General features: G+C 41.9%; 1 protein-coding gene across 1 annotated transcript in view; it reads left to right on the top strand.

The window, feature by feature from the left end:
- Nucleotides 1-13,291: 13,291 nt before the first annotated feature.
- Nucleotides 13,292-27,316, top strand: part of LOC126471528 (dynein axonemal heavy chain 5) — a 1,073,018-nt gene continuing 1,058,993 nt past the window's right edge. Inside the window, exon 1 of the mRNA XM_050099754.1 lies at nt 13,292-13,339. Within this exon, the coding sequence (XP_049955711.1) occupies nt 13,310-13,339 (30 nt within the window). The 5' untranslated portion in view covers nt 13,292-13,309. The remainder of the gene's footprint in view (nt 13,340-27,316) is intronic.

Genomic DNA, 27,316 nt, shown 5'->3' with positions numbered 1-27,316 from the left:
CAATGCATGGCCTATAATTTAACGTAATCGAATCTCCTAATGCAGCCACGATTGTTCAGCTGCAGCCCTATTGGCTAGATTCAAGACTTAATATAACTAATTGCGTGGAAAAGAGGTTGTTTTCAATTTTTCTTGACAGTGCTGGCAATTTTCTGACATGTCACACTGCGTTGCGGGTACCTCAAAACCGTCTAAGTACCCTGCGCCGTACGTGGCGCATACCACCAGAAGCGTCCATCCTTCGGTGATCCATTCAGCATTCGCTGCGTGGGCCACTGAAGAAATTGGAAGAAAACCTGATGGCAAAGTGCACTTCCTATCCGTCCTCGTGAGAGCGATCCCTCAATGGAACAAGTGTATGGTCGTCTCAGGATATCACAGGGAAGGAGATGGTGGTCTGAGGCTGTGATGGCAGGAGCTGCGGCATCTGTGGTGGTGCCCGCAGCGGCGGTCGTGCCGTGGACTCTGATGATAGAGCCTGCAGCGCTGGGTGTTGGTGAAGTTAGGGCTGCAGCAGCAGCGCCCATGGCCATGGTGACCTAGGCTTTGTTGGCTGTGGCTGCAGTGACTGAGGCTGCGATGCAGGAAACCCTGCCGGCAGTGATTGTCAGCTGGTACGAGACCTGTCTTTGAAGACTGCCAGGGGAGAATCCATCTACTAGAACATGCCCTGCAACAGAATCGGAAATTGCGCAAGAGCGCAAGCATGCATACAAACAGTGCGATGGCGTCTGGATCACCACGGACTGTCAGCGCGGCAGTCCCTTGACTCGGCAGCAAGAGATAGTCACGCCGGCAGTGGTGCCCCCAACGACCACATTGGACACATGAGTGACACCATGTAGTCGTTTCGCATTCTGCCAAGAGCATCACGAGGAGTTGTCTGTGTATAGAGACTCTGTACATTGCCAGACTACATTTGTCGGGGAAGGGGCATGCCACTTCATTCGCCAAATATTCTTTCGTTCCAAAAGCTCTCCCACCTCCGCTGTTCGATGCGATCGCGCACTATCATCCGTAAAAATGAAGTCAGGACTGAGTGCACCACATAAAAGACGTACATGGGCATGATTACAGTTTCACAATAATTTTGACCAATGGATGTACCATATTCTTAAATTTGGAGGTCAGTACATCTGTGCAACATTATGCCTCCCTACAAAATAACACGTGAACCACCAAAACCATCATGTTCGACAATGCTCCTGGGTATTTGGTGTGTTCCCACTTCTCGCCAAATGAGGGAACTTTCAGGACAGTCAAATATGATCGTTTTGATGGTCCAGGTGTTATGCTGTGGGGAGGCACAGTGTTGCGTGGGCGTACTGATCTCCAAATCTTTGAATCTGGTGAGCATTATTGTCACACTGACTCCTTCCCCACGTGAGTCTTTTCAGGGGTCATTCGGTCTTGACTTCATTTTTATGGAGGACAATGCCCCACCGCATCCGACAGCACAGGGGGAGGAGCTATTGAAATGAGAGGATATCCGGCGATTGGACTCGCCTGCCCGTTCCCGTGACTTAAGGGGTAACATCACTGTAGAATTTTCAAAAAATCATTTTTTATACTGACTTAAAATATGCTTTGAACCTTCCAAAATATGAGGCAAAATGTCTAATCCGTGAAATAAAAAATTCTATGGAATTTCGACCTCCTCTTCTAGAGCCTTGGATGCCGCGAAACGGACTACCTACGCCAGTTCGATTGCCCCTCTAGTGTCTGGGTTCAGTTAGAAGCATTGCAAAACAATATTACGTTAACTTGGCGTGAGCAAGCATCAGTGCGTGTACGAAAAACACAATTCCTTCGCTTCGAATCTTGATTTTTGTGTGCAGTGTTGACTGTTGATAGTTTATTTGTGATCTTGTAGTATACAGGTTTGTATTTCAAGTAATATTGAGTGGTAAGAAAGTGTACTCGGGCAGAAAAGGTACGAAAACATCGTATCCAACGCGGCGTCGAAGCGGTATGTCATCAAAGAGCCCAAAGTATAGAAGTGAGGCCGAGACCAGTTCGGAAGGCGTCAGTACCTCTGCTAAGAAATTGAATGACAGTGACCACAACTTTGATGTGAATTACAGATTGAGTTACGCGATAGTAAATTTTCTAACCGTTTGCTCTGTTATTTCTCAATACGTGAAATTTGAAACGCGCACTGCACACATCACATTGCAAGAACTAAGTCCTTGAGGCTCCGGCTTCACAATAATTATTGCTTGTCCAAACGGCCCAGACGTTGTTGTACCAAGTAGTAAGTTTTACGGAACGCATACGACATCAACCGTCCTAGCAATGTGCCTGCTTGGAGTAGAGCTAAGAGGAACAATAAAGTTTTGTGCGCTAGTGGAATTGCCACGACCGATAGTTCAATCGTTCTATGATAAACTAGTGGATATGTTTCCGATCTCAATGGTGGTAGTACGACACGCCAGTTCTAGGGCAGCAGATAAATGGTAAGAGTTTTCTAAGACTACCATGTTTTCATTTATTAATGTCTATAACAAATTTCCAAACTTCAAACACGTTTTTCTCAGAATATTATTTTTCAAAACGGCACGCAGCATAACTCAAACAATTTTCAATCGCTTAGTTTGAAAATTTGACCACAGCTTTGAAATAAAAGTTGAAAGTGAACAACGTAGGGAATTTTCGATTAATTATTTATTAACAAATCACTGTCTTTTTTGGTGAAACTTGAACGACTTCATTAAAATACTCGCCAGTTACACAAAAATCTATATTTCTAAGATAACCTACGTGGTTCAGTAGCTACTCACGAAGATCACATAGATTTTTCTCCTTTTTCCAGATTCAAATACGCAGCAGTTATAGTGCGTGCCGCGGATCGCCTCAAATTCAACATGCATCGGGGGAATTGTAGCAGTCTCGTTTTGTAATATTTTCCAACAGTTTTCTTAATATACTTAAATATACGCTCCGTAACTACTCCAAATATATTTCCTCTATCACCTTTTCTTCCGCCTCAAGGAAAACTTTTGTTTTTAGGACTTTACAGCTGTGTTACCCTTAAATCCCATCTATCACACGTGGGATGTGTTGGGGAGACGTGTTTCATCGCGTTAAATTGCACCGACATCATTCAGAAGTTGTCAGGCGCGCTGGTGGAGCAATGGAACGCCCTACCACAGGAGCTCCTTAGGAACTTTGTGGCCCGCGTAGGTGCGCGTTGCAGAGCGTGCATTTCCGTGCGTGACGATCTCCTTTCCAAAAATATTTCGGAATCACTCTAGATAGAACCCTGAGCTACAAAGAGCACAACACCAAGCTTTCTCATAAAGTTGCTGCAAGGAACAACATACTACATAAGTCTTGTGTATTCTGCTGCTAACAAGGGAACCTCCCTATCGCACCCCCCTCAGATTTAGTTATAAGTTGGCACAGTGGATAGGCCTTGAGAAACTGAACATAGACCAATCGAAAAAACAGGAAGAAGTTGTGCGGAACTATGAAAAAAATAAGCAAAATATACAAACTGAGTAGTCCATGCGCAAGATATGCAACATGGAGGCTAATTTACGCTTAGTAGCGCCGTGGTCCCGCGGTTAACGTGAACAGCTGCGGAATGAAAGGTCCTTGTTTCAAGACTTCCTTCGAGTGAAAATTTTACTTTCGCAAAGTTATGATCTGTCCGTTCGTTCATTGGCGTCTCTGTTCACTGTAATAAGTTTAGTGTCCGTGCTTTGCGACCGCACCGCAAAACCGTGCGATTAGTAGGCGAAAGGACGTGGCTGTCCAATGGGAACCGAAAACATTTGATCGCAAGGTCACAGGTCAACCGATTCCTCCACAGGAAAACACGTCTGGTATATTCTATACGACACTGGTGACGGCATGTGTGTCACATGACAGGTATATGTTGTCGACCCACCTAACTTGTCCACTTGGCGAATGGGTGAAAAGATTTTTCTACCTTGCCCGATTTAGGTTTTCTTGTGGATGTCAAAATCACTCCCAAAAAAGTGATGAAAACATAAGAGTTTGTCACATAAACTGCAACAAATGAATGCAACTGTTGCACAGTCGCACAGTTTTCCCTGTGCTCTGTCAAAACATATGTTTTTAACGTTTTCAAATTTTTCCGTGTGTAGACTGTCAAATCCTGCATATGTCCAAGCAAATCTGAACATGTCCTGGAATTTTGGAGAGCGAAGTTGATTATGTGTGAGTACCTGAACTTTGATAATTGTCTGAAAATAAAAAATTAATCTTTTCGCTCCAGCGAGGATTTGAACCAAGGACCTTTCGTTTCGCAGCTGCTCACGCTAACCACGGGACCACGGCGACACTGGGCCCTGAATTTCCTTGATGTTGCCTATGTTACACATGGACTACTCAGTTTGTATATTTTGATTATTTTTTTCATAGTTCCACACAACTTCTTCCTGTTTTCTCGATTGGTCTGTGTTCAGGTTTTCAAGGCCTATCCACTGTGCCAACTTATAACTAAATCTGAGAGGGGTGCAATGGGGAGGTTCCCTTGTAAGTACTGAGCACTGTCTGGTTGGAAAGTGTACATGTGAAGAAGGTAGACACAAAACTTAACGACACAATGCACTGTGTTACTGGTTCCATCAAATCAACCTCATGTCACTGGTTGCCTGTACTGAGTCACATCCTTCCAACTCACTTAAGGCGGAAACAAGCTCTACTGAGTGAGGCCAAGAAAATCTCTGCATCACCCTCTCTACCACTACACCAGGAATTCTGTCATCCGCTACAGCAACGATTGCGATCAAGGAGACCAGCAAGTGTTACTGTAGGACAACTCATCGCGGATGGTTCTGATCTAAATGAAAGCTGGAAGCATGAATGGACAACAAAAACATTGGGAACAAGAGCCCATCACCTTGATCCCACAAAGAAGCCAAAAGGTTTTGACCTACCGAGGAACCTCTGGTGCCGCCTCAACAGGTTAGGGACTGGACGTGGTTGTTGTAGCTACTTCAGGTACAAATGGGGCTGGATCAGTTCACCAATGTGTGAATGTAATCAAGAAGAGCAGACAATTGAACATTTGGTCCAACGCTGTCCACTTCATTCATACCCTGGAATTCCCGACGGACTTTAATGTCTAATCTTATCTTATATCGTATGCATATTATATAAAATCACTTGCCTTGTGTCGACTGTATATCGTATAAAATCACCATAAGATTAAATAAATAAATAACACACTCTATTAATGGCCGAGCGGTTAAAGGCGCTACAGTCTGGAACCGCACGACCGCTACGGTCGCAGGTTCGAATCCTGCCTCGGGCATGGATGTGTGTGATGTCCTTAGGTTAGTTAGGTTTAAGTAGTTCTAAGTTCTAGGGGACTTGTGACCACAGCAGTTGAGTCCCATAGTGCTCAGAGCCATTTGAAACAGCCAAACACTCTATTAAGAACCGTGTGCCGCCTTTTGTAATGTCCAGGGGACCATCATGAATCACGGTGATTTCAGTGAATGTATTGTCTTTGAATGAAATTGTCATTTCTGTTCTTGTTATTACGTTTTCTTTCAGATACCTTATGTACTATACTTCAGCAGTTCTTTCTATGTAAGGTCCATGTGTCATCGAGCTGTGTTACTTTACTTTGTTACTTGGGAAAATTACTTCAGATCCTGAGTTTTGTACACCAGTATACGTACAATAAGTAAATATTCGTTATTTTCTGTCCATCCTCGTGTTGCAATTTTATGGGCCAACAGTGTAGGTTAACTGATGCTTATGAGACTGGGTTATACTTAAGGGGTACAGTTAATATATAACTTGGACATCAGACTGATTACTACAACCAGTTGATATATTCTGCAGTGGAGTCAACGTCCGCCGTCCGGAGGAGGAGGAGGAGATTGACGTTTAACGTCTCGTCGACAACAGGGTCATTAGAGACGGAGCACAGGCTCGGTTTAGGGAAGGACGGGGATGGAAATCGTCCGTGCCCTTTCAAAGGAACCATCCCGGCATTTGCGTAAAGTGATTTAGTGAAATCAGGATTGCCGGACCCGGGTTACAACCGCCGTCCTCCCAAATGCGAGTCCAGTTTGCTAGCCACTGCGCGTCTCACTCTATCCCGCCAGCAGGACGCCGTCAACAGTAGCTGCATTAATTCTGCTAAATGCAATACGTTGTCAATACCACTGCATTTATAATGCCACGGAAGCTGGGAAACTGGTTTCTCTCACCTACTAGACAGAATCTTGAGAAATCATCTTGGCATCTACGATGCCAATGACAGTCAGACCATCCTGGCATCATGCTAACATGTTACATTGTATTATAAGTTCTAGTGCAAGTCAAGCTTTAAGAAAAGCAGAGGATTACCACCTTTCAGTACTGGACTGTAGCATGTTGTGCAAACGCAAGTTGCGGCGAACTTAAGCTTAGCGCCGGATACCAACCCGACCCACGTTTCATGTTAGCTAGTTAGTTAGTGCACGTTCCATAGACCATTTGAACGGTTCTTTTATCAAAATGATGTGGAATGAGTCACTTGCAATGAATCGCACATCTTAACGATGAGAAGACCCACGACACGGTCAGCGTATGAGTGTGGACAAGGCGGTAGCAGCAGACTTGTGGTAGCACTATTTTTCGTTAAGTTCAGTGTTCCACTCGGGAAATGTTGGTGGGAAGAACGGCTATCGGCGAGCCTTCACATGAGCTCTGATTTCTCTGATTTTCTGTCATGGTCATTTTGCGACACGTTTGTGGGAGGAAGTAGTATGTTGCCAATCCTTCCATGAGCGTTCGCTTATGGAGTTTCAACGGGGAACCTCTCCGTGATTCACAACACCTCTGTTTTTGTAGAGCAGCTCCGTGACGCTCTCGCGTTTAACCTTATCTAGCTTTGTTGTTAATTCAACTCAACAGTGTTTTCTAAGTCACTTCTTTCGCAGATAAAGTATGTTTCCTTAGGAATCTTAACCTGGCACATGATTTTCGTGTAACTATATTTATGTGGTCATTCCACATTAGGTGGCTCCTGGCAGGTACTCCCACATATTTTATGATTGTTACTGTTACTTGTGATTTATCGCTAGGTCCTTAATCGAACAGTCATGAACCTCTTTGTCTATTCGTTCACAATACATACATCTTTTACGTTTTTAGTGAAATGGCAGTCACTGTATCAATAATCGCTCTTCTGCAGGTCTTTCTACGTTTCGCTACATTGTTCTGTCGTTCCAGTGAACGGCCTCGCAGTGCTTGTGATGTTATCCACTACATTATTTATATACAGGCTGATTTAGAATTGTTACCACCCAAATGTGGTGAATAACTATCTAAGATTGAATAACAAATACACTTTTTTTGTTCTGCTGGTTTTTGTTTATTGCAACCTAGTTTTCGGCTTATTTGGCCATTTTCAGAAAACAACTGACTAGTGTCTGTTGTTTCCTGAAGATGCCCCAATAACCGGAAAACTAGTTTGAAATAAACAAAAATCTGTAGAACAAAAGCAGTGCACTTGTCATTTTCAATTATGGAATTGTTCTACCAAGAAGTAACTGAAGAATCCATAAATAAGAATAAGTGTCTATTAACCAAGCACCATGAATAGCATAATAGCTGACAACACATTTGCTAACATAATTTTGAATCACCATTTATATTGCAAACAGTAACGGTATGTTGTAAATTCAAATTAACTGATTAATTTAATGTATGCGATCAGATCGCCGTGAAAAAGAATTGATTGAAGGATTATTACATGAAAATTTTGTGTTTAAATATGTTCTGAGGGCCAGTTTGACTGGGCATACACACGAGTCGATAATTGGGAAAGTGGAGGATGGAGGTGATGGGGGGTGGAGGGGGGGGGGGGGGAGAGAGAATGAATCATTTCATATCACCACTCGATGGAGACAGTTTTACAAGCAGACTTGTGTGACAGATGTGACGTCGGCGCGAAGTGTCCATAACCCCACGTCACGTGTCTGGATGCGAATTGATAGCCGGCAAGTTTCATCGTTTTTCTGTGGCGCCGTGCGGGGTAGCTGCGCGGTCTTGGGCGTCTTGTCACGGTCCTCGTGGCTCCCCCGTCGGAGGTTCAAGGCCTCCCTCGGGCTTGGGTGCGTTTGTTGTCCTTAGCGTAAGTTAGTTTAAGTTAGATTAAGTAGTGTGTAAGCTTAGGGACCGTTGACCTCAGCAGTTTGATCAAGATAAAGAAAAGAAAAAAATTCTGTGGCTCGAAGGTAACGCACAGGGCAGGTTAAGTCATTCCTTCTCCTGTGCTAATCGACCAAATACCTCGGCTATTAACGCGGTCTTGGTGGCTGTCAAGGTGTTATCGTACTTGTGCTAATTATCTGCAGTCGACAGTGATCACTTCGCAAATATGGTGTCAGCATAATACAGGGTGGGGCAAATAAAAGTGACCCGGAGAACAGAGCTCTAGGGTACAAAGAAATACAGCAGAGGAAAGGAAATGTACCAGGCTGACTACAACGGGTGTTGAAAGTGAGCATAATTTATCTCTTGGCACTTTTGGGCCCTGGTCCGCAAGTTGCTGATGGCGGATCGAAGCCGGACCGCTTGAATTGCTGCTATCTCATCACAAATGTTCTGCTGCAGTTCTTGAAGACTATAAGGGTTGTTGCAATACGCCTTATACTTGAGGGCTGCCCACACGAAGTAATCCTACACTGACAGATCAAGTGACCTGCGTGGCCAGCTAGGTCCGCGACCAGACCGACCTCTACTAACATCTCTGTCAGGCTTGAAGGTTGTGAAAATGTACTCCTAGGTTCGGCCGGTTGTATGGGCAATTGCTCCAACCAGTTGAAAGTAACTGTAGGTCTTTCCCTTCTCCGTTAATGCTGGCACAATCGTTTACTAAAATGTTGGCAACGTAACGCGCCGAAGTCAGCGTCTGATAAAAGAAGATGGGACAAATAATGGGGCGTGCAGGCACTGCACGCCAAGCACCGACCTTACGATCATGCAGTGGTGTTCCGTAGAAGTTATTATGCCCATAACCTGTGATTATGTGAGTTGACATAACCACTCAGGTGAAACCAGGCTTCATAAAACATAAAGAGTAGGCCCATGTCCAAGGCATTCAGTTTCATCTCAGTCAACAAAATGGTTCAAATGGCTCTGAACACTATGGGACTCAACTGCTGTGGTCATTAGTCCCCTAGAACTTAGAACTACTTAAACCTAACTAACCTAAGGACATCACACACATCCATGCCCGAGGCAGGATTCGAACCTGCGACCGTAGCAGTCGCATGGTTCCGGACTGCGCGCCTAGAACCGCGAGACCACCGCGGCCGACCTCAGTGAACAGCCACTCACAAAACTGGAGGCGCTGAGTAGCATCTCATGGTTTTAATGCGTGAGCAACAGATACATGGTAGGGATGCATGTGCAGATCCAAGTGGAGTATTCCTCCGCATGATCTCTTGCGACAGGCGTCGGATTGATGTGGTAGGACTCTGAAGCATTTCCTGGTGAACTGCAGCCACATTTAATGGTGTGCAGGCATGTTTCGCAGTGTTTTGTCTGACGCCATTTTCGGTCTAAGAGTTGTGTGGCACTCTTTGCTGGCACTTTGACACCATTAAACTTCTCAGCGAACAAATGTCCACACCGTTTCCACTACTTTGCTGTCACGTAACTTTCCATAACGAACACCAGCTGCTCCATGGTAAGTACCATGGTTTACTTTGCACTGCTCCACTCAAACTGACACAGCCCTCACTACGCTCTATACCGGTGAGAGTCACGTGGCAGGAGTATACGTGGTATTTGCGCCACTCGGTGTGGTTATACGCATACATTCACGTCCAATCGCATTCGCTCGTCCGGCTCACTTTTGTTTGCCCCACCCCGTATTTCAGTGCTGAGGTCAGATGCTTAATAATTTCGGATGCGAATTGATAGCTTAAATAGAACAAATATAAATATAAAATAAATAGGTCGGATGCTTAATGACTGGAGAATCGGACAACAAGGAAGGTCCATTCGTCATAGAATGCAAATGAGTATGTTACAAAGTGACGAGACACATCAGAATTATTGCAGGGATCCGAATCCAATTTTGAAAACTGAGTCAGGTACTTTATCCATCTTCAGAAACTGTAACTAAATTTGTTGAAAAAATCAGCAGCCAAGTGCACAAAAGCAAGTAGTGTCCTTCTTCGGAAGATTAGAGTTATCGCATTATGAGACAGCGTCAAAAATAAGCAGGTGTATGCAGCATAGTACTGTAGACATATGGATCATAGTACATGTACAGCTATGGTGTAAGGACACCAAACAACAAGTGCAGACTTGATCAAAGCCATTTACCATTATGGTTAGTCCACCAAAATGCACACCCCGCGCCAGCAGTGACATCTTTATTCCTTTCGACAAGTTAAAATCTTCACTACAAACCAACAAAACTGTCACATTCTTGTAGACGATCTCTGGAAGTGGATCATCGAGCCGATGCCATAAAAAAGCCACAAGCTTCTATAATTTGACTGCGCCAATATCAGACACAATATGATCATGCAGTATGTACACTTCGAAATGATCTACAAAGAGAAATGTCTTTATAAATGTATACCAAGTTTGTTTTCTATTCTTGTCTTCGCGTAGTGTGCTTGATGCAGAGGATTTCTCTGTTTTCCCTATGTTTTTGATAGAGAACATCCGACCTACTGTGAGAGACTAATACGACATGAAGTGCTGTCTTCAAAAAACTGAGTGAGGGTGAAAGATGTAACAATAATAGCTGTGTAGCACACATGATCGCTTTTCGTCTTGACATTCTCTAGAAAAGAATTTTTGCGGGGAAGAAACACGGAGCAACACAAAAAATTACATTCTGCACGGAGGATCACTCACATCTCGTGTTAGTTGATGGATCTGTACATCACTTTTTTCCATATTCTTAATAAAATTTATTTTATTTAAAACTATCATATACAAAATTACCATCATCCTTCATTCTCTTGCCACAGTAAACAATATTCCAAAAACAGCGATTCGAACGAAAGACGCACGAGAGTTTTCCGTGATCTGAATCGTGGGATTATGCCCCATGGTCACTTCCATAATTGATTAATCCTTCCTCATCACGTATATCTGCGAAGAATCGTAATAACTAATTCTTTAATTTCTCAGAATCTGATACGTTACGACCTTGATATGTCTTCCTTATTTTAAGTATTCTACTTATTTTACCTTGTTCAAAACGGGTCCTGTGCCAAGAATTTCTCAAAAACGGAAACGTGGTGAGGTAAACCATTTCACATAATTTACTTTCGAGTGACTCCAACTAGCATGAAGGAGGTCGTCGAAGACGCTAGGCCGCAGGGTCTGCTGCCTCGCTGTTACTCAAACTGCAGTTATGCTGCACGGCCGTATACAACAAAGCGAACCATTCATTACGAACACAACAAGGTAAAATTGGCATTACAGTGTCTTCATTTTTAGATCTTTGTAGATGGTTTTCAGATGCGGAAGGTTCAGTCTAGTTTTGTTCTAAAATACTTTTCAGCTTCAAAATCTCTTGTGGCTAATTTGGGGATTTCATTTTTTTTTTTTTCAGTCAGAAAGCTGTTACCGCTTGCTTTCCATTTTATATTTAATCATCCTGATTTGAAGCAAAATTTTATTTTTAATCGTGTCTGAAAACTTAGCTTCGTATCTTTAAATTTCTTTTCGGTATAAGAGGAAATTTTTTCTTTCATTTTAGAAACGACTCTGCATGGGGCATGTGCGGCTGTAGTAGTACATTTTATATTATATTATATATTTTATTACGGCAATACCGGTTTTATGGCTTGTAGTCTCATCATCAGGTGCATAGCTAAACAACAAGAAATAAATAGTGATAGTGATTGAACCCCTCCAGCCCGTATCTCGTGGTCGTGCGGTAGCGTTCTCGCTTCCCACGCCCGGGTTCCCGGGTTCGATTGCCGGCGGGGTCAGGGATTTTCTCTGCCTCGTGATGGCTGGGTGTTGTGTGCTGTCCTTAGGTTAGTTAGGTTTAAGTAGTTCTAAGTTCTAGGGGACTGATGACCATGGATGTTAAGTCCCATAGTGCTCAGAGCCATTTGAACCATTTGAACCCCTCCACATCTCTAACTCAGGCTCAGGTGTTATTTTGATGTATAGGGGTTGGTCACTATCGTCGTTTGTTTCTTGTTGTTTAGATATGCACCTGATGGTGTGGCTATAAGCCAAGAAACCGGCAGTGCCTTAATGGAACTGGTTCAAGATACAGCTGTTTCCGGAGCTCTTGCAGTTAATTTCATTTTGTCACTCAGACGCGTAAACACACATGTGGGTAAAAATTTATTTTTATGCATGTCGGTCCAGTTTAAGACGGTTTCAGATATTATTTTCGGATCCAAACACAAAAGATAGTAGTCTATGCTGTAGTTTAAGTTTAAAAATAGTAACATTCGAAATCATTTGAAGCTGTATTGAATATTTCAAAAACTGATTGAAACCCGCAATGGATAGCATCTATCCGGCAAAGAATATTTGAAGGGCCAAAAGCAAGATTTCTTTTCTTTTGAAGAAAGGAGATCTATAATTCAGGTTTAATAAATTTATTACATTTTTGAGAAACTGTGGGCCGATGAGGCTTATATCTGCAAAGGCAATGAGAAACAGGCCTGTAGAAACTCGACAAAATTTTGGTTATGTAGTCTAACATCTTTTCCTACACAATGCTAGAACAGTTTTCAGGAATGTCAAGGTTAGTCTGTTCTATGGTATCATTAGCTCTTCTGTTGCCATGGTGTGATGTGATACCGGAAACCGGCCATGAGATATATCATTTCTGAAGACGAGTAAGACTATAAAAGTACGAACGTGACAACTAAGTTCTTCTTTTATTTTCGGACACCAGCATAATTTTCCGGGCGCTCTTCTAGCATGTTATGCAATGCTTCAGTGATCTTAGTCACGAAACACGAACCTGCAAGAACGGCACGAGTAAAACTGTCTGTGTAGGTAGTTCGCCCCCGGCGTTTCGCGGCTAGCAGAAAACAGCACGGCAGAGTACAGGCTGTATTAAGAACTACAATAAGTCATCCCAGGGGCTCATCCCGGAAAGCGTAGCATGCAATCTTTGTACCGAGACAAAACCATTTGTCAAGCGAAGCAAGTTCTAAGTAGAAGTTGGCTGGGCCGGTATTGACTCGCTGATATGGATTCTCTGGTCCGTGGCGGGGCAGGTGATTAAGGAGGGCGCATGAGAAACGGGCCTAATGTCGTTACGGTTTCAGCTGCAGGGACAGTGGCACAGTTCGTTATCGGCCGCGGCGCGGAACGGACTCAGCACGCCGCCATGGACGACGCCGACGAGGATGTCAATAGAGTGAGTCACGTGCGCTTCTGTTTTGACAACAACACCTTTACGGATTAATTCCAGTTCACGAAGCGCCATCTCATTACAGTGATCCTGTGTTCAGTGTCAACAACAAAAGAAATCTATGCAGGAAAAAAACTTCCGACAATACTTCAGCTAAACATCTTTGTTGTCTGCGAACCACGTGTGATCAAATTTCAATTTCAATTTTGTTTTGAGAGCTTCTGACAGTAAACAATCAACTAGCTAAATGTCTGCCGGCTTGCATCAGCCCAATATTGTGTGCAAAGCGTCATTTGACGGATTTTTTTAAATACTCAACAAACTTGACTGTGCTGATGTCACCTTTAAATACTTCAGCTATATATTTTCTAAGAAGATCGACTAGCAAAATTTGTTGTCTTTATTTCAAGATATAACGACATACGCTTCAAATGTGAGATGCGAGTTTGTAGAATATAAATTTGCTTCCGAAAGTGAATTACAGAACAAACAGATATCAGACCATCTACAGTCTTTTTGGCAGTGTAGGGAAACATACTGCACTTAATTTTGGTCATTTGTTACAAACTGTTTACTATCGAGCTAATGATGTAAGATTTTACTTGAGAAATGCTGCATTACGAAACACGCGTGCGTTCAACTTCTCCTCGATACTTGAAACTGTGTTTCTTATACGTCTGCACAGCAACTGATTAGCGGTCTTCTCGAAGAGCGCTTTGACAAATAGTTTCAGTGGTTTCAGTCGCGAAACCTCTATGTCTTCATGCAATTCTGTATCAGCGCTGTGATTTTGCGTCTATAAAATGAATTTTCTTCCTTGTGGTGGAAAAAAAATGTTTTGGTGTATTCAAGTAGCAAGCTACAGTTTCCAGAAAATAACATGAATTGTTCACCTAAAATTATGGTTTACTTTCCTCACACGTATGGTTTAAGCGTAGAGCAAGTTATTGATATTGGCTTCATTTACTAAGGAACAATCATACCATTGCTACCGTAAACAGAATCAAGTCTCCACATATATAAGATTTTCGCGCCCAGTTTTATTTTATCACTTTTATACTACGAACACCAGTATCAACATTATCTGCACCTTTCTAGAAAGTGCAATGATGAAGAGAAGTATTAGACTACAAAATGTGTCACAACTTTTGCGAATAAGGAATAATTCTAAGAGAAGTTCCGTATTTAAAATTTTATCATTCCTTGTGATCAGTGAATAATTCTTACGGTGAGTCTCTTGCTTGTTGAAATGTATTTTCCTCAAAGAACAGATTTTTTTTATCATCGTAGGCTCATACAGTGTTATAAAAAAATATCGAGAGATTCTGCGCTACACGCTTAAGCTGAGGCTTAAATTTTACTCCACAGATCAATACATAGTGCTGTCAAATTTTGTCTTTGCTAGCTCGAGGAGACAAGCAACACTGATAAAAAAGATAGTTTATAATTTCAGAATTTTTTTCTAATACACGATTAGCTTTGTTCTGAGATTCCAGATTCCTGGAAAGTTCACGTTTTTAGGCGGTAATACTGCTTTCCAGTACTTGATCATTATGTTAGTAAAACCAATTCGTAGCACATTATAGTCTAAAAACAGGAAGTTTAAGAAAATCTAAATCTTTATCCATTTTCTAGAGAACTCATTTGAGTGATAAAAAATGAACAGTGGAATAAAACATTTCTCACTTTTTGGGGATGTTTATTACATGAAATATGATACACAGATAGATATACAAACCCTGTTGACTGTATTTGCATACTTACGCTCTGATCGAAATAAATTTATGAATTAATCCATATTTGCAAATATTTTCTTGATTTCATTCCCTTGTTTTTGTCTTGTCTGCCGTAAAACCTTTGCTTCCAAATTCAGGAAGGTTTGTTTTCTAGTTCTTTTGTGTATGGAATATCAGTTTTCAACGACTTGACATCCATTGTTTTTATATATGTGCAACATCACAAATTGTCAGCTTAATGTGTGGCTGATATAGAGAAGAGAGATACAATTACATAAAAAACTATTCAATAATTTTAAGCGGGAGATGTTTTAGAATATACCGTCCAGCCTGCAGTAAGGTTAGAAGATATCGAAATTTTGTACTCATCGACTACTTCGCTCGGAAACGTCATATTTAGACACTTAAATGCCCAGAGTTTCTTAAAATGTTCTCGTTAATACCACGCTATATCACCGTACTTTATTCAAATAGGACTTTCGTTTCAAATCGTGTCCGCTAGCGGAAGAATTGCCCATGAATAATTACACATAGAAGATGGAGATTATTTTTTTATATTTTGTGTGCCAAGATGGCCGCATATCATTATTATCTGATTTTTAGATTTCCTGCTGAAAATACAATAAATTTGTAGATTGATCCCTAGGGCCCTAGGGGAATATATATATATATATATATATATATATATACCCCTATATCTATAAAGGCGAGAAAAATAGAGTTGCTGGTTTATTTTTGTCATCATTGTGAAACCATTCTTACACTTTTCTCCCTGTGTTACACATGCACATGCAACAGGAAGTTATGCGCATTATAACACAGACACATCATTCTAAGTAAATATGAAAGTTGGTATAAATTACAGTGGTGATACTTGCTAAGATATCAAAGTATCCATCCCTTAGTTCATGGGTGCGAAAACTAGCAGATGTAAAGTATTTTTTCTAGTACAAGATTTAATCATGCGACATTTTTTCCTCTCTCCCTCTGACGAAGATATTTTACTTAAAGATGGATTGCTGCGAGCGTAATTAAGCAATTTGTGTCCCTGAGCTGTCTTGGGAAATCAGTTGCATAGGACCGTGATGAACGAAGAAAGGACCCAGGCTAAGGCCTGGAATAAGCTATTATAGACATCCATACTGTTCCGGGATTTCTACTCAACCAAAGATTACTAAACTCTTGTAAAATTTACTGTTGTAGTACGGTATAATAAAGGATATTTGACAGCTGTTATCATTTGAATATGGCCTCTAAAGCTGAAATTAGTCAGTCCTGATACACCACTTAACTTTAATTTTTGACAAAAAGCTAACGGATCTGGTAGAACCGTGGTATAATCTCTAATACATAAAAATATTATCAATTTACTCTTTCATACACTTCTATTTTAAACACTACTAAGGATTTCAATGATCATATCATCATTATCGTGTGAATTAAGAAGTTTTTGCATCGTGAAGTTTACTTTTGATATAAAAACGTGTTGTCGAGGTATCTGACAGCGGCACATGTGCATACCAAAACGACGCGAAAACATCTTAATCCACGTGATAATGGTGGTATGATCATTGAAACGCGCAGTTGTGTTAAAAACAAAATGTCTGAAGCAGTAAATTGATTATCTTTTTGTGTAATATTTTATTAGTGGCGGCTGTAGGCAAAAAGTGCAAATGGACGAAACATATTTAGTATTTAATAGATATCACAAATGTAAATACTTTCAGACGGAATACATTTATGTTATTAGCATATTTCGATATTCCTCGGAAACACGGTCTGATACTCTCGTGGCTCTCAATTGTTATTTAGTTTTAATACAGAAGGAAATATTCGACGAAAGTTTTAGTGTATTTTTCGACTCCATTGTACTTCTCAAACATACGAAAGTATTCAACATTATATATGAATATGCTTGGGCGCCAAATGAAGAAAGCATTTCGCTGTAGGACTGAGAATAGGCGTAGTGATAATTATTTACGCCTCATGATCTAAAGTCACCAAGTGGTCTGGTGAACGCTCTCTGTGTAATGTCAGGCTGTGTGTCTAACAAGAGGACCGCACCTACTCGTCATCACTGATTTCGTCCAAATTTGAGGTATATACAGGGCTTGGCCAGAAGTGAGAGCTGCATATGGTCAAGAGCTTAGAAAAAAGCTGACCTCGTGAGAGTAGGACTCGCACACTTAATTATGTATACAGACAGTTCACAAACGTGACATAAATTTCAACTTGACACGTCTACTGGTTCCTGGGAAAAAGGGTTTTAACAGTCGGACAGGCAGACAGATGGATAGACGGACGGACAACTCAGAGATCCTATGAGTTCCATTTTTACCGATTCAGTCACGGAGTCCTAAAAACAACATTTTAGGCGCCGCTCGGGTGAGGCATGATCCATTTATGTTAGCATTGTTTCCAGGCACCAGTTGCAAAGCGGAATGGTTACAAAACTATAATCCAAGGGTCGTGGGATCCAATTCATATCAAATTTACTACATTATATTACACTGCAAATAAACCGAAATAACACACAATATATTGTATTTATTAATATTTTCATAAAATGCATGAAAAGGAAGGTTCAACTAAAATTTAGAATTGCAAATAAATTTCCAGGAAGAGATTTTAAGGCCCACGTGACAACTTCATATACAAAATTGATACTTTTTTATTTTAAAGTTGATAATCAATACGTGGTGGGGTGACATTCACCGTAAAAACCTTTCACACGTCATAAACGCCGTCGTTGTACAATTGCGTCATGGTTTAAAAGTTTCTACAGAAAAACACATTAGGTTTACATCCATAATAGGTTTCCTCTGATCACACAATGTGCCACCAAACCACACGTACCATATCATTTCACAAAATATTGGCAATGGAAAGTATTTTGATGCAGTCTTCTCGGGATGTGATTTCTTTTTCTTTTATGATGTGGTAAGAGCAATTTTGAAGCACTTTGAACAAACTATTTACCTGACGCTAAAAATGTACATCGCTCAGTTTTGGGGTCAATCTCTTTAATACTACGTGATGGCAATAGTTCATCTAGAGAAATCTCGTCGTGGATATATTTGTCCTCCCCACGAGTCAATTGGCAGAAGCACTACGTGCCCCTACACACACGGCTTCACCATACTGGTCAAAAAGTTTTGTGTAAGGTTTTTTGTAAGTTTCCCAGATTCTGAAATAATCACGCGTGCCCCTCTGCCAAATTTTCCTTTTGCGTTTCCATTTCATGCCTTTTATGAAAATATTAATGAATGCAGTTCATTGAGCATAATTTCTGTTTATCTGCAGTTTAAGTAACGTAATATTCAAAATAAAAAGAAAGTTTCTGCAGAAGGGCTGGAACCCACGACCATCGAAATACCATATTATACTCCTTCCGTTGCGTCAACCACTGTCTATAAGTTACATTAACATGAAAGGCTCGTGCCGCAATGGAACGGCGCCAAGAACGCTATTTTTTCCTAAACGCATGACCATCTGCAGCTTCAACTTCTGTCATTTTCATTCCTGGCTAAGCCCTGCATATAACATGAATTTGGACGAAATCGGTGATGACAAGTAAGGGCGGTCCCCTTGTAAGGGAAAGTGTAGCCATGGTGCTTTAACACAATAGAAGGGTTTTCTGCCGGATTAATTCAACGAAGAGAATTAGGTTCGAATAAATTTATAGAAGCGGACAGGAGTTCAAATAAAAATGGTTCAAATGGCTCTGAGCACTATGGGACTTAACTTCTAAGGTCATCAGTCCCCTAGAACTTAGAACTACTTAAACCTAAGTAACCTAAGGGCACTACACACATCCATGCCCGAGGTGGGATTCGAACCTGCGACCGTAGCGGTCGCGCGGTTCCAGACTGTAGCGCCTAGAACCATTCGGGCACTCCGGCCGGCTGGACAGGAGTCCCATAAGATGAGGCACCATGCTAATTTTGATACTGCAAAGTAGAGAAGTCATGAAAAAAATGAAATCAATAACTTAAAAGGTAAAAGTACGAAATTAGTTCTGTGCCTAACCTCTAGGAGGAGTCTATACGAACCAGGCAAGAGATGTATCTGTCAGCTGTCGTAGAATACTACTGTTACTCTTCGGGGTATTCAGGCCAGTGACAGAATTCAGAAAGGTCCGTCAAGAGGTGACAGCAACAGTTTTACACGATCGTATTGTTGACCAGTAGCTACATTTGATAAAAACGAATGCCTGATGTTGCTAGGATTTGTTTAAACAAAGCAGTCACTTGCCCAAGAAAGAAGGAAAGACGGTTTTATTGTGTGGGAGGATGATGGACTTTGGGGGACAAGTTCAGTAGAGGTGGTATGGTAGTCGGTGGTGTTTTTTCTGGTTTTATATTGTATCATTAGTTTTGGTCAATAACAAAATAATACTGTTATTAATGAAAATGTTTTAGACAGCAGCGTGTTTCTCACATTGAACCAATAGTTTAGAATTATAAAATTTCTCTGTCAACATGAAAATAATCCTTTACACAATGCAAGGAACTTTTCAACAATGAATCCGTTGGAGTTTCCCGGACAGCGCTGCTCAAAGCCCAAATCGTACCTGAAAACCTCCAGGATGATTTGGAGTCTCGATTTTACACCACAATCACAACAATTTGTCTAAATACTAGATCAGAATTATTCTATATGCTTCAAGATAATGGAAATAAGTGCCGCTTTCAGGTCATGAAAATTTATTGGAAAGCCTTGACCGAAGAGTAACAACAGATGGACTTACACATTGTTAATTATACTCGGCATCTTTAAAACGAACGGAGCGGGGCGTCTGGAAACTTGTGTGCTGAGAAAAATCAGTCGGTGTGACGGGGGGGGGGGGGGGGGGGGGGGAGATGGAACTAGCAAGACATCCAAGACATCCGTAAGCAAGTAAGCTATTTGGATGAATGGCATTTATCACTGCTGTTGTAAAGGGCAGCGTATTTAGCTATTGAGAAATCGTCGTAATCCGCATGAATGTGCATCAAGGTGCGGCGCTCCTCTTTGCTCGTATCGCTGAGAAGCTGTACCGATAAAAGGAGAGAGTTTACGGCACAAACAGAAGAAGTCGTTATTTTCATGCAACATCGGTGAATGGAATATGAAGTGGTACTGGTACGGTATGCCACAAATCATTGTCTTGCGTGAAATGAATGGCCTCGTTTGATGTGTAATACTCGTATCCATTGACTAAAATGGGCAACTTGACAGTAACAGACGATTTTCTAGGCATGTAGGTTAGTAAATGTTCTTTCGTTTACCATTACATGCATGTGTGAGTACTTTAACTGCCTTCCAATGATATGAAAACTCTAGAGCGCACGGGGGATCTGTGCGAAGAAGGGGAAGGAAGGAGTTCATGTTAATTTTGTGGAAGGGGAAGAGGTGATGGATACGAAAGTCACTTCGTTATAAAATGAAAACTATTAAAAACTGTATTAATCATAACGTAGAACATACCAACAATTCCACTTTCTGCTAGATACCTACCAACTATAATCGTCTTAACTGAGAGAGTATAGTTTGTATGAGACTTGCGTGTATTCCAGTTACATGCTTATACTTTTCATATTCACATTATAGTAATTTTTGACATTTGCTCACAAGAAGAGAAAAAATATAACGAATAAAGTGCACGACTTCTAGAAGCTTTTAGAATCTAGCGCCAGCGGGCATTTTCAGTTGCAAGGAGAATAGCAGCAGATGGTGAAATAGTTTTGAGATAAAACGATAGATGGCTCCGTGTGAGCCACTTACTACTAATCAATATCCATCACACGTTTTGACTTCCGTCAAACTGACACAAATTAATATTTGTTTGTGTAGCGGGTACGATGCGTGTTCCCATTACGAAGTGGATGGCAGGAGGGTTTGAGACTGCAGCTGCCCTCCCCTCGCTCGGCACGCCTGAGTACGCACTGGTGTCGGTTGAATTTTGGGTATGAAGTCTATCATGTGCCAACAGTTAATGATTTAAACAACTCCAGATCTAGAAAATTATCAATCAGTCGTATTGCGAACATCTGATTCATGCAGGGAATAGATGAAAATATGGAAACACTGCATGAAATGTATGCCTGGGCATAAAATGCAGATGCGAGCCACCTGGAGGTTGGGCTATTGTATCTGTCCACGAACCGGAACCTGTGAAGTGTAGTCAATACGTTGCGAGTGTCAGTCGTGCTCAGAACAGTGTACTGTTTAGTTGCGAGTGCATTAGGAGGGATCTAAGTGACTTTGAACACAGGAAAATTGTTGGTACTCGCATGGTGGATGCTTCCGTATTCGAGGTAGCGGAAGTGTTTGACTTTTCGAGATGCACCATGTCGAAGATTTATAGCATGTAGAGTGAAAGCGGAAAACTTCATCCGCCAAATCACAACGCGAATGAAAGTGTATGGTAAGTCATCGTGACAAACGGTCATTGAAGAGGGCCGTGCTAAAAAATAATGGGCGAAAGTTGCAGAAGTCACTGCAGATATGAAAGTCACACTCGCGAACCATGTGAGCGTCAAAAAACACGAAGGAAAACCCGGACTATGGAGCAGTGGAAGAAATTCATTTGATCGGATGAGTCTTGTTTCACATTGTTTCCAACTTACAGCCGAGTTTACGTCTAGCGTACACCGTCGCAAGCCTACGATGCAAACTGCTTGCCGCCAAGAGTGAAATATGGCGGGGTTCGTTGATGATTTGGGCTGCCATTTTGTGGTGTGCCATGGACCCCACGGTTACTCTGCAAGGTCGAATTACTGCCATGTGACCATCCCATGGTTGCAATATTTGTTCCCTAATGGTGATGCTGTATTACAAGACGACGGGTCCCCTTTTCACACAGCACGCACCGTCCGGGAGTGGTTTTGTAGGCACGAAGATGAATTGGCGCATCTTCCCTGATCACCACAGATGCTGGCCGAGCGGTTCTAGGCGATACAGTCTGGAACCGCGCGACCGCTACGGTCGCAGGTTCGACTCCTGCCTCGGGCACGGATGTGTGTGATGTCCTTAGGTTAGTTAGGTTTAAGTAGTTATGAGTTCTAGGGGACTGATGATCTCAGAAATTAAGTCCCATAGTGCCCAGAGCCATTTATTTGAACCACAGTCGTCAAATCTCAATGAGCCTTTGTGGTCTGTTTTGGAGAGAAGGGTACGTGGTCGTTTCCTGAATTTGCCACTATTTTGCAGGAAGAATGGAACAAGATTCCTCTGAGAACCACACAGGTCTTGTATTTATCCATTCCGAGACGACTGGAGGCTGCTGTGAATGCCAACGGTTCTCCTTCACGGCTACAGTCATGGTAATGTGTTACGTTTCTCGTGTTTTCATGTATTTGTCCGCCCCGGCCTTACCTTGGTATTAGTATCGCATTCGTTGCTCAATGAAAGTTATCTAATTAGAAGTCTAGATTTGTCACAGTCGACACTTCTTTTGCTGAAGAATCTAACGAATCGTTACCGACTTCTAAAGGCCAAAAGTCGATACAAGGCACAGGGAGTCGACAACTTTCCATTAGAACTGCTGATAACCTCTGGTGAGCAAGATATATGAGACAGGCGGAAAACCTTCAGACTTCAAGAAGAATGTAATAATTCCAATCTCAAAGAAAGCAGGTGTTGACAGGTATGAAAATTACCGAACTATCAGTTTAATAAGTCATTGTTGCAGGATACTAAAACGAATTCTATACAAACGAATGGAAAAAAATGGTAGAAGCCGACCTCGGGGAAGATCAGTTTGGATTCCGTAGAAATGTTGCAACACGCGAGGCAATACTGACCCTACGACGCACCTTAGAAGATAGGTTAAGGTAAGGCAAACCTACGTTTCTAGCATTTGTAGACTTAGAGAAAGCTTTTGACAATGTTGACTGGAATACTCTTTTTCAAATTCTGAAGGTGGCAGGTGTAAAATACAGGGAGCGAAAGGCTGTTTACAATTTGTGCAGAAACGATATGGCAGTTACAAGAGTCTAGGGGCACGAAATGGAAGCAATGATTGAGAAGGGCCGGCCGAAGTGGCCGTGCGGTTAAAGGCGCTGCAGTCTGGAACCGCAAGACCGCTACGGTCGCAGGTTCGAATCCTGCCTCGGGCATGGATGTTTGTGATGTCCTTAGGTTAGTTAGGTTTAACTAGTTCTAAGTTCTAGGGGACTAATGACCTCAGCAGTTGAGTCCCATAGTGCTCAGAGCCATTTGAACCATTTTTTGATTGAGAAGGGAGAGAGACAGGGTTGTAACCTATCCCCGATGTTATTAAATCTGTATTTTAAGTAGGCAGTAAAGGAAACAAAAGAAAAATTTGGAGTAGGAATTAAAATCCATGGGGAAGAAATAAAAACTGAGAGGTTTGCCGACGACACTGTAATTCTGTCAGAGACAGCAAAAGACCTGGAAGAGCAGCTGAACGGAATGCACAGTGTCTTGAAAGGAGGATGTAAGATGAACATCAACAAAAGCAAGACGACGATAATGGAACGTTGTCGAATTAAATCAGGTGATGCTGGGGGAAGTACATTAGGAAATAAGACACTTAAAGTAGTAAATTAGTTTTGTTATGTTGGGAGCAAAATAAATGGTAATGCTCGAAGCAGAGAGGACATGAAATACAGACTGGCTATGGCAAGGAAAACGTTTCTGAAGAACAGAAATTTGTCAACATCGAGTATAGATTTAAGTGTTAGGAAGCCATTTCGGAAAGTATTTGTATAGAGTGTAGCCATGTATGGAAGCGAAACGTGGACGATAAAGAGTGTAGACAAGAAGAGAATAGAAGCTTTCGAAACGTGGTGCTATAGAATAATGCTGATGATCACGTAACTAATGAGGAGGTACTGAGTAGAATTGTAGAATTGGGGAGAAGAGGAATTTATGGCACAACTTGATTAGAGGAAGGGATCGGTTGGTAGGACACGTTCTGAGGCATCAATGGATCACCAATTTAGTATTAGAGGGAAGCGTGGAAAGTAAAAATCGTAGAGGGAGACCAAGAAATGAATACACTAAACAGATTCAGAAGGATGTAGGTTGTAGTATTTATTCGGAGATGAAGAGGCTTGCGCAGTATAGAGTAGCATGAACAGCTGCATCAAACCAGTCTCTGGACTGAAGACCACGACAACAACAAAGGTAAAAATACCTCGATCACTGAGATCATTTTGAATTTCTAAGAATAATACAGTGTACAGCGCTTAATATACACTGAAGAGCCAAAGAAACTGGACGGCTGCCTAATATCGCAAAAGTGCCGCAACATGGACTCGACTAATGTCTTAAGTAGTGCTGGAGGGCTGTCCGTAAATCCGTAAGAGTACGACGGGGCGAAGGTCTCTTTTGAACAGCACGTTGCAAGGTATCCCACTTATGCTCAATAATGTTCCTCTCTTGGGATTTCGGTGGCCAGCGGAAGAGTTTAAACTCATAAGAGTGTTCCTGGAGCCACTCTGTAGCAATTCTGGACGTGTGGGGTGTAGCATTGTCCTGCTGTAATTGCCCAAGTCCCTCGGTATGTACAATGGACATGAATGGATGATGGTGATCAGACAGAATGCTTACATACGTGTCACCTGTCAGAGTCGTGTCTAGACGTATCAGGGGTCCCATACCACTCCAGCTGCACACGCCCCATACCATTACAGAGCCTCCACCAGCTTGAATAGTTGCCTGCTGACTTGTAGGGTCCATGGATTCACGAGTTTGTCTCCATACCCGCACAAGTGCATCCGCTCGATACAATCTGAAACGAGACTCGTTTGACCGGGCAACATGTTTCCAGGCATCAACAGTCCATTGTTGGTGTTCATGGGGCTAGGCGGGGCGTAAGGCTTTGTGTTGTGCAGTCATCACGGGTACACAAGTGGACCTTCGGCTCCGAAAGCCCATATCGATGATGTTTCGTTGAATGGCTACCCCGCGCGGCGGCTAAATGTTGACACATAACGATGCTTGTAGATTCCAATGAGTGTAGAGGCTATCTTGAAGGAAGGAAGGAAGGTAGGAAGGGTCAGAATATCACTTCTCATCGGCAACAACTTGATTAGAAATGGAGTAACAGATCGGAGGATGAGAAGGGAAATCGAATGTGGCTGTCGCAGACAAACCATCCCGAATAAGATTTCAGTGATTTAGGAGAATCTGAAGCTTGATATGAAATTGCCTCACTCTATATCTGAATTCATATTGAATTAGAAATCAGTTTTTTATTAACTGTCAGATAGCCGATTGCAAGAGAGAGTAAAAATTTAATCATTGTATATGCAAATACAGGAATGTTGTTTCGAGCTTCTTTGGATAACGAATATGAATGCTAATGTGGATTAAATTATTTGACATATACTGCAGGTTTCGTTTTCATATGAAGTTGTGTCTCAGCAGACACTGAAAAATCGCATAGCAGGAACCAAAAGTTTGTGCCCAACACAAAGAACTGGAGATCTCAGAATTTCAGCTAAGGTAATAAACGAAAGTAAAACTGGGAAATGACAGAAGGGAACAGTTGCATGGCAAACAGCGTATAGTTTATAAAGTACGTTTAGTGTCAAATTAAAAAGACATTGTGGAATACAAGTCAATTACGATCATGCATGCTTTTCATAGCAGTAAGTCTATGAATGGACCAAATCCCTAACATCGGTCTATTGCCGGTTACCAGAGCATATTCTAACCCCAAACATAATGACGTTCGCCGGCCTTTGTGACCGAGCGGTTCTAGGCGCTTCAGTCCGGAACCGCGCTTCTGCTACGGTCGCAGGTTCGAATCCTGCCTCGGGCATGGATGTGTGTCATGTACCATAGTGACGACTAATAACCAATATAGTATGAAACAGAGCCTCCTTTATGAACAGTTTTGACTAATAGAACCCAGAATGTTTTACTGGAAACCGAATGTACAAGAAAAACGGAAATAATGTCTGGCGCGTCAGAAGCAGTCGTTATACGATCACCAATGTTCTCAAAATCATAAGCGATTTATAAGATCACGATAAGCAGGTTTCTCAAGTTGTTCTATGACGATGCTGTTGTCCATTATAAAGTTTCATCATTGAGAGATAGTAAAGAAATGCAGTACGATTTGGACAGAATTTTATGAATAATACGAAAGTTAGTTGTTAGAGAACTGATATTAAAGGAAGACAGGGTGACAGTACTGGTGACATCACCGTATATCTACATTTGCACACGTATTCTGAAAACCACTACTAGTCATTTTCTTTCCTGCTCCATTCGCAAATGCAGCGAGGGAAAAACGACTATCAATACAGGGTGGTTCATTGATAGTGACCGGGCCAAATATCTCACGAAATAAGCATCAAACGAAAAAAACTACAAAGAACGAAACCTGTCTAGCTTGACGGGGGAAACCAGATGGCGCTATGGTTGGCCCGCTAGATGGCGCTGCCATAGGTCAAACGGATATCAACGGCGTTTTTTTAAATGGGAACCCTCATTTTTTATTACATATTCGTCTAGTACGTAAAGAAACATGAATGTTTTAGTTGGACCACTTTCTTCGCTGTGTGATAGATGGCGCTGTAATAGTCACAAACATATGGCTCACAATTTTAGACGAATAGTTGGTAACAGTTAGGTTTCTTAAACTATAATACAGAACGTAGGTACGTTTGAACATTTTATTTCGGTTGTTCCAATGTACTACATGTATCTTTGTGACCTTATCATTTCTGAGAACGCATGCTGTTACGGCGCGATTACCTGTATGTACCACATCAATGCAATAAATGCTCAAAATGATGTCCGTCAACCTCAATGCATTTAGCAATACGTGTAACGACATTCCTCTCAACAGCGAGTGGTTCGCCTTCCGTAATGTTCGCACACGCATTGACAATGCGCTGACGCATGTTGTCAGGCGTTGTCGGTAGATCACAATAGCAAATATCCTTCAACTTTCCCCACAGAAAGAAATCCTGGGACGTTAGATCCGGTGAACGTGCGGGCTGTGGTATGGTGCTTCGACGACCAATCCACTTGTCATGAAATATGCTATTCAATACCGCTTCAAACGCACGCGAGCTGTGTGCCGGACATCCATCATGTTGGAAGTACATCACCATTCTGTCATGCAGTGAAACATCTTGTAGTAACATCGGTACAGCATTACGTATGAAATCAGCATACATTGCACCATTTAGATTGCCATCGATAAAATGGGAGCCAATTATCCTTTCTCTCATAATGCCGCATCATACATTAACCCGCCAGGGTCACTGATGTTCCACTT

Source organism: Schistocerca serialis, chromosome 3 (assembly GCF_023864345.2).
Source record: "Schistocerca serialis cubense isolate TAMUIC-IGC-003099 chromosome 3, iqSchSeri2.2, whole genome shotgun sequence".
Taxonomy (NCBI): domain Eukaryota; kingdom Metazoa; phylum Arthropoda; class Insecta; order Orthoptera; family Acrididae; genus Schistocerca; species Schistocerca serialis.
This window is presented reverse-complemented; position numbering and strand designations above follow the sequence as displayed.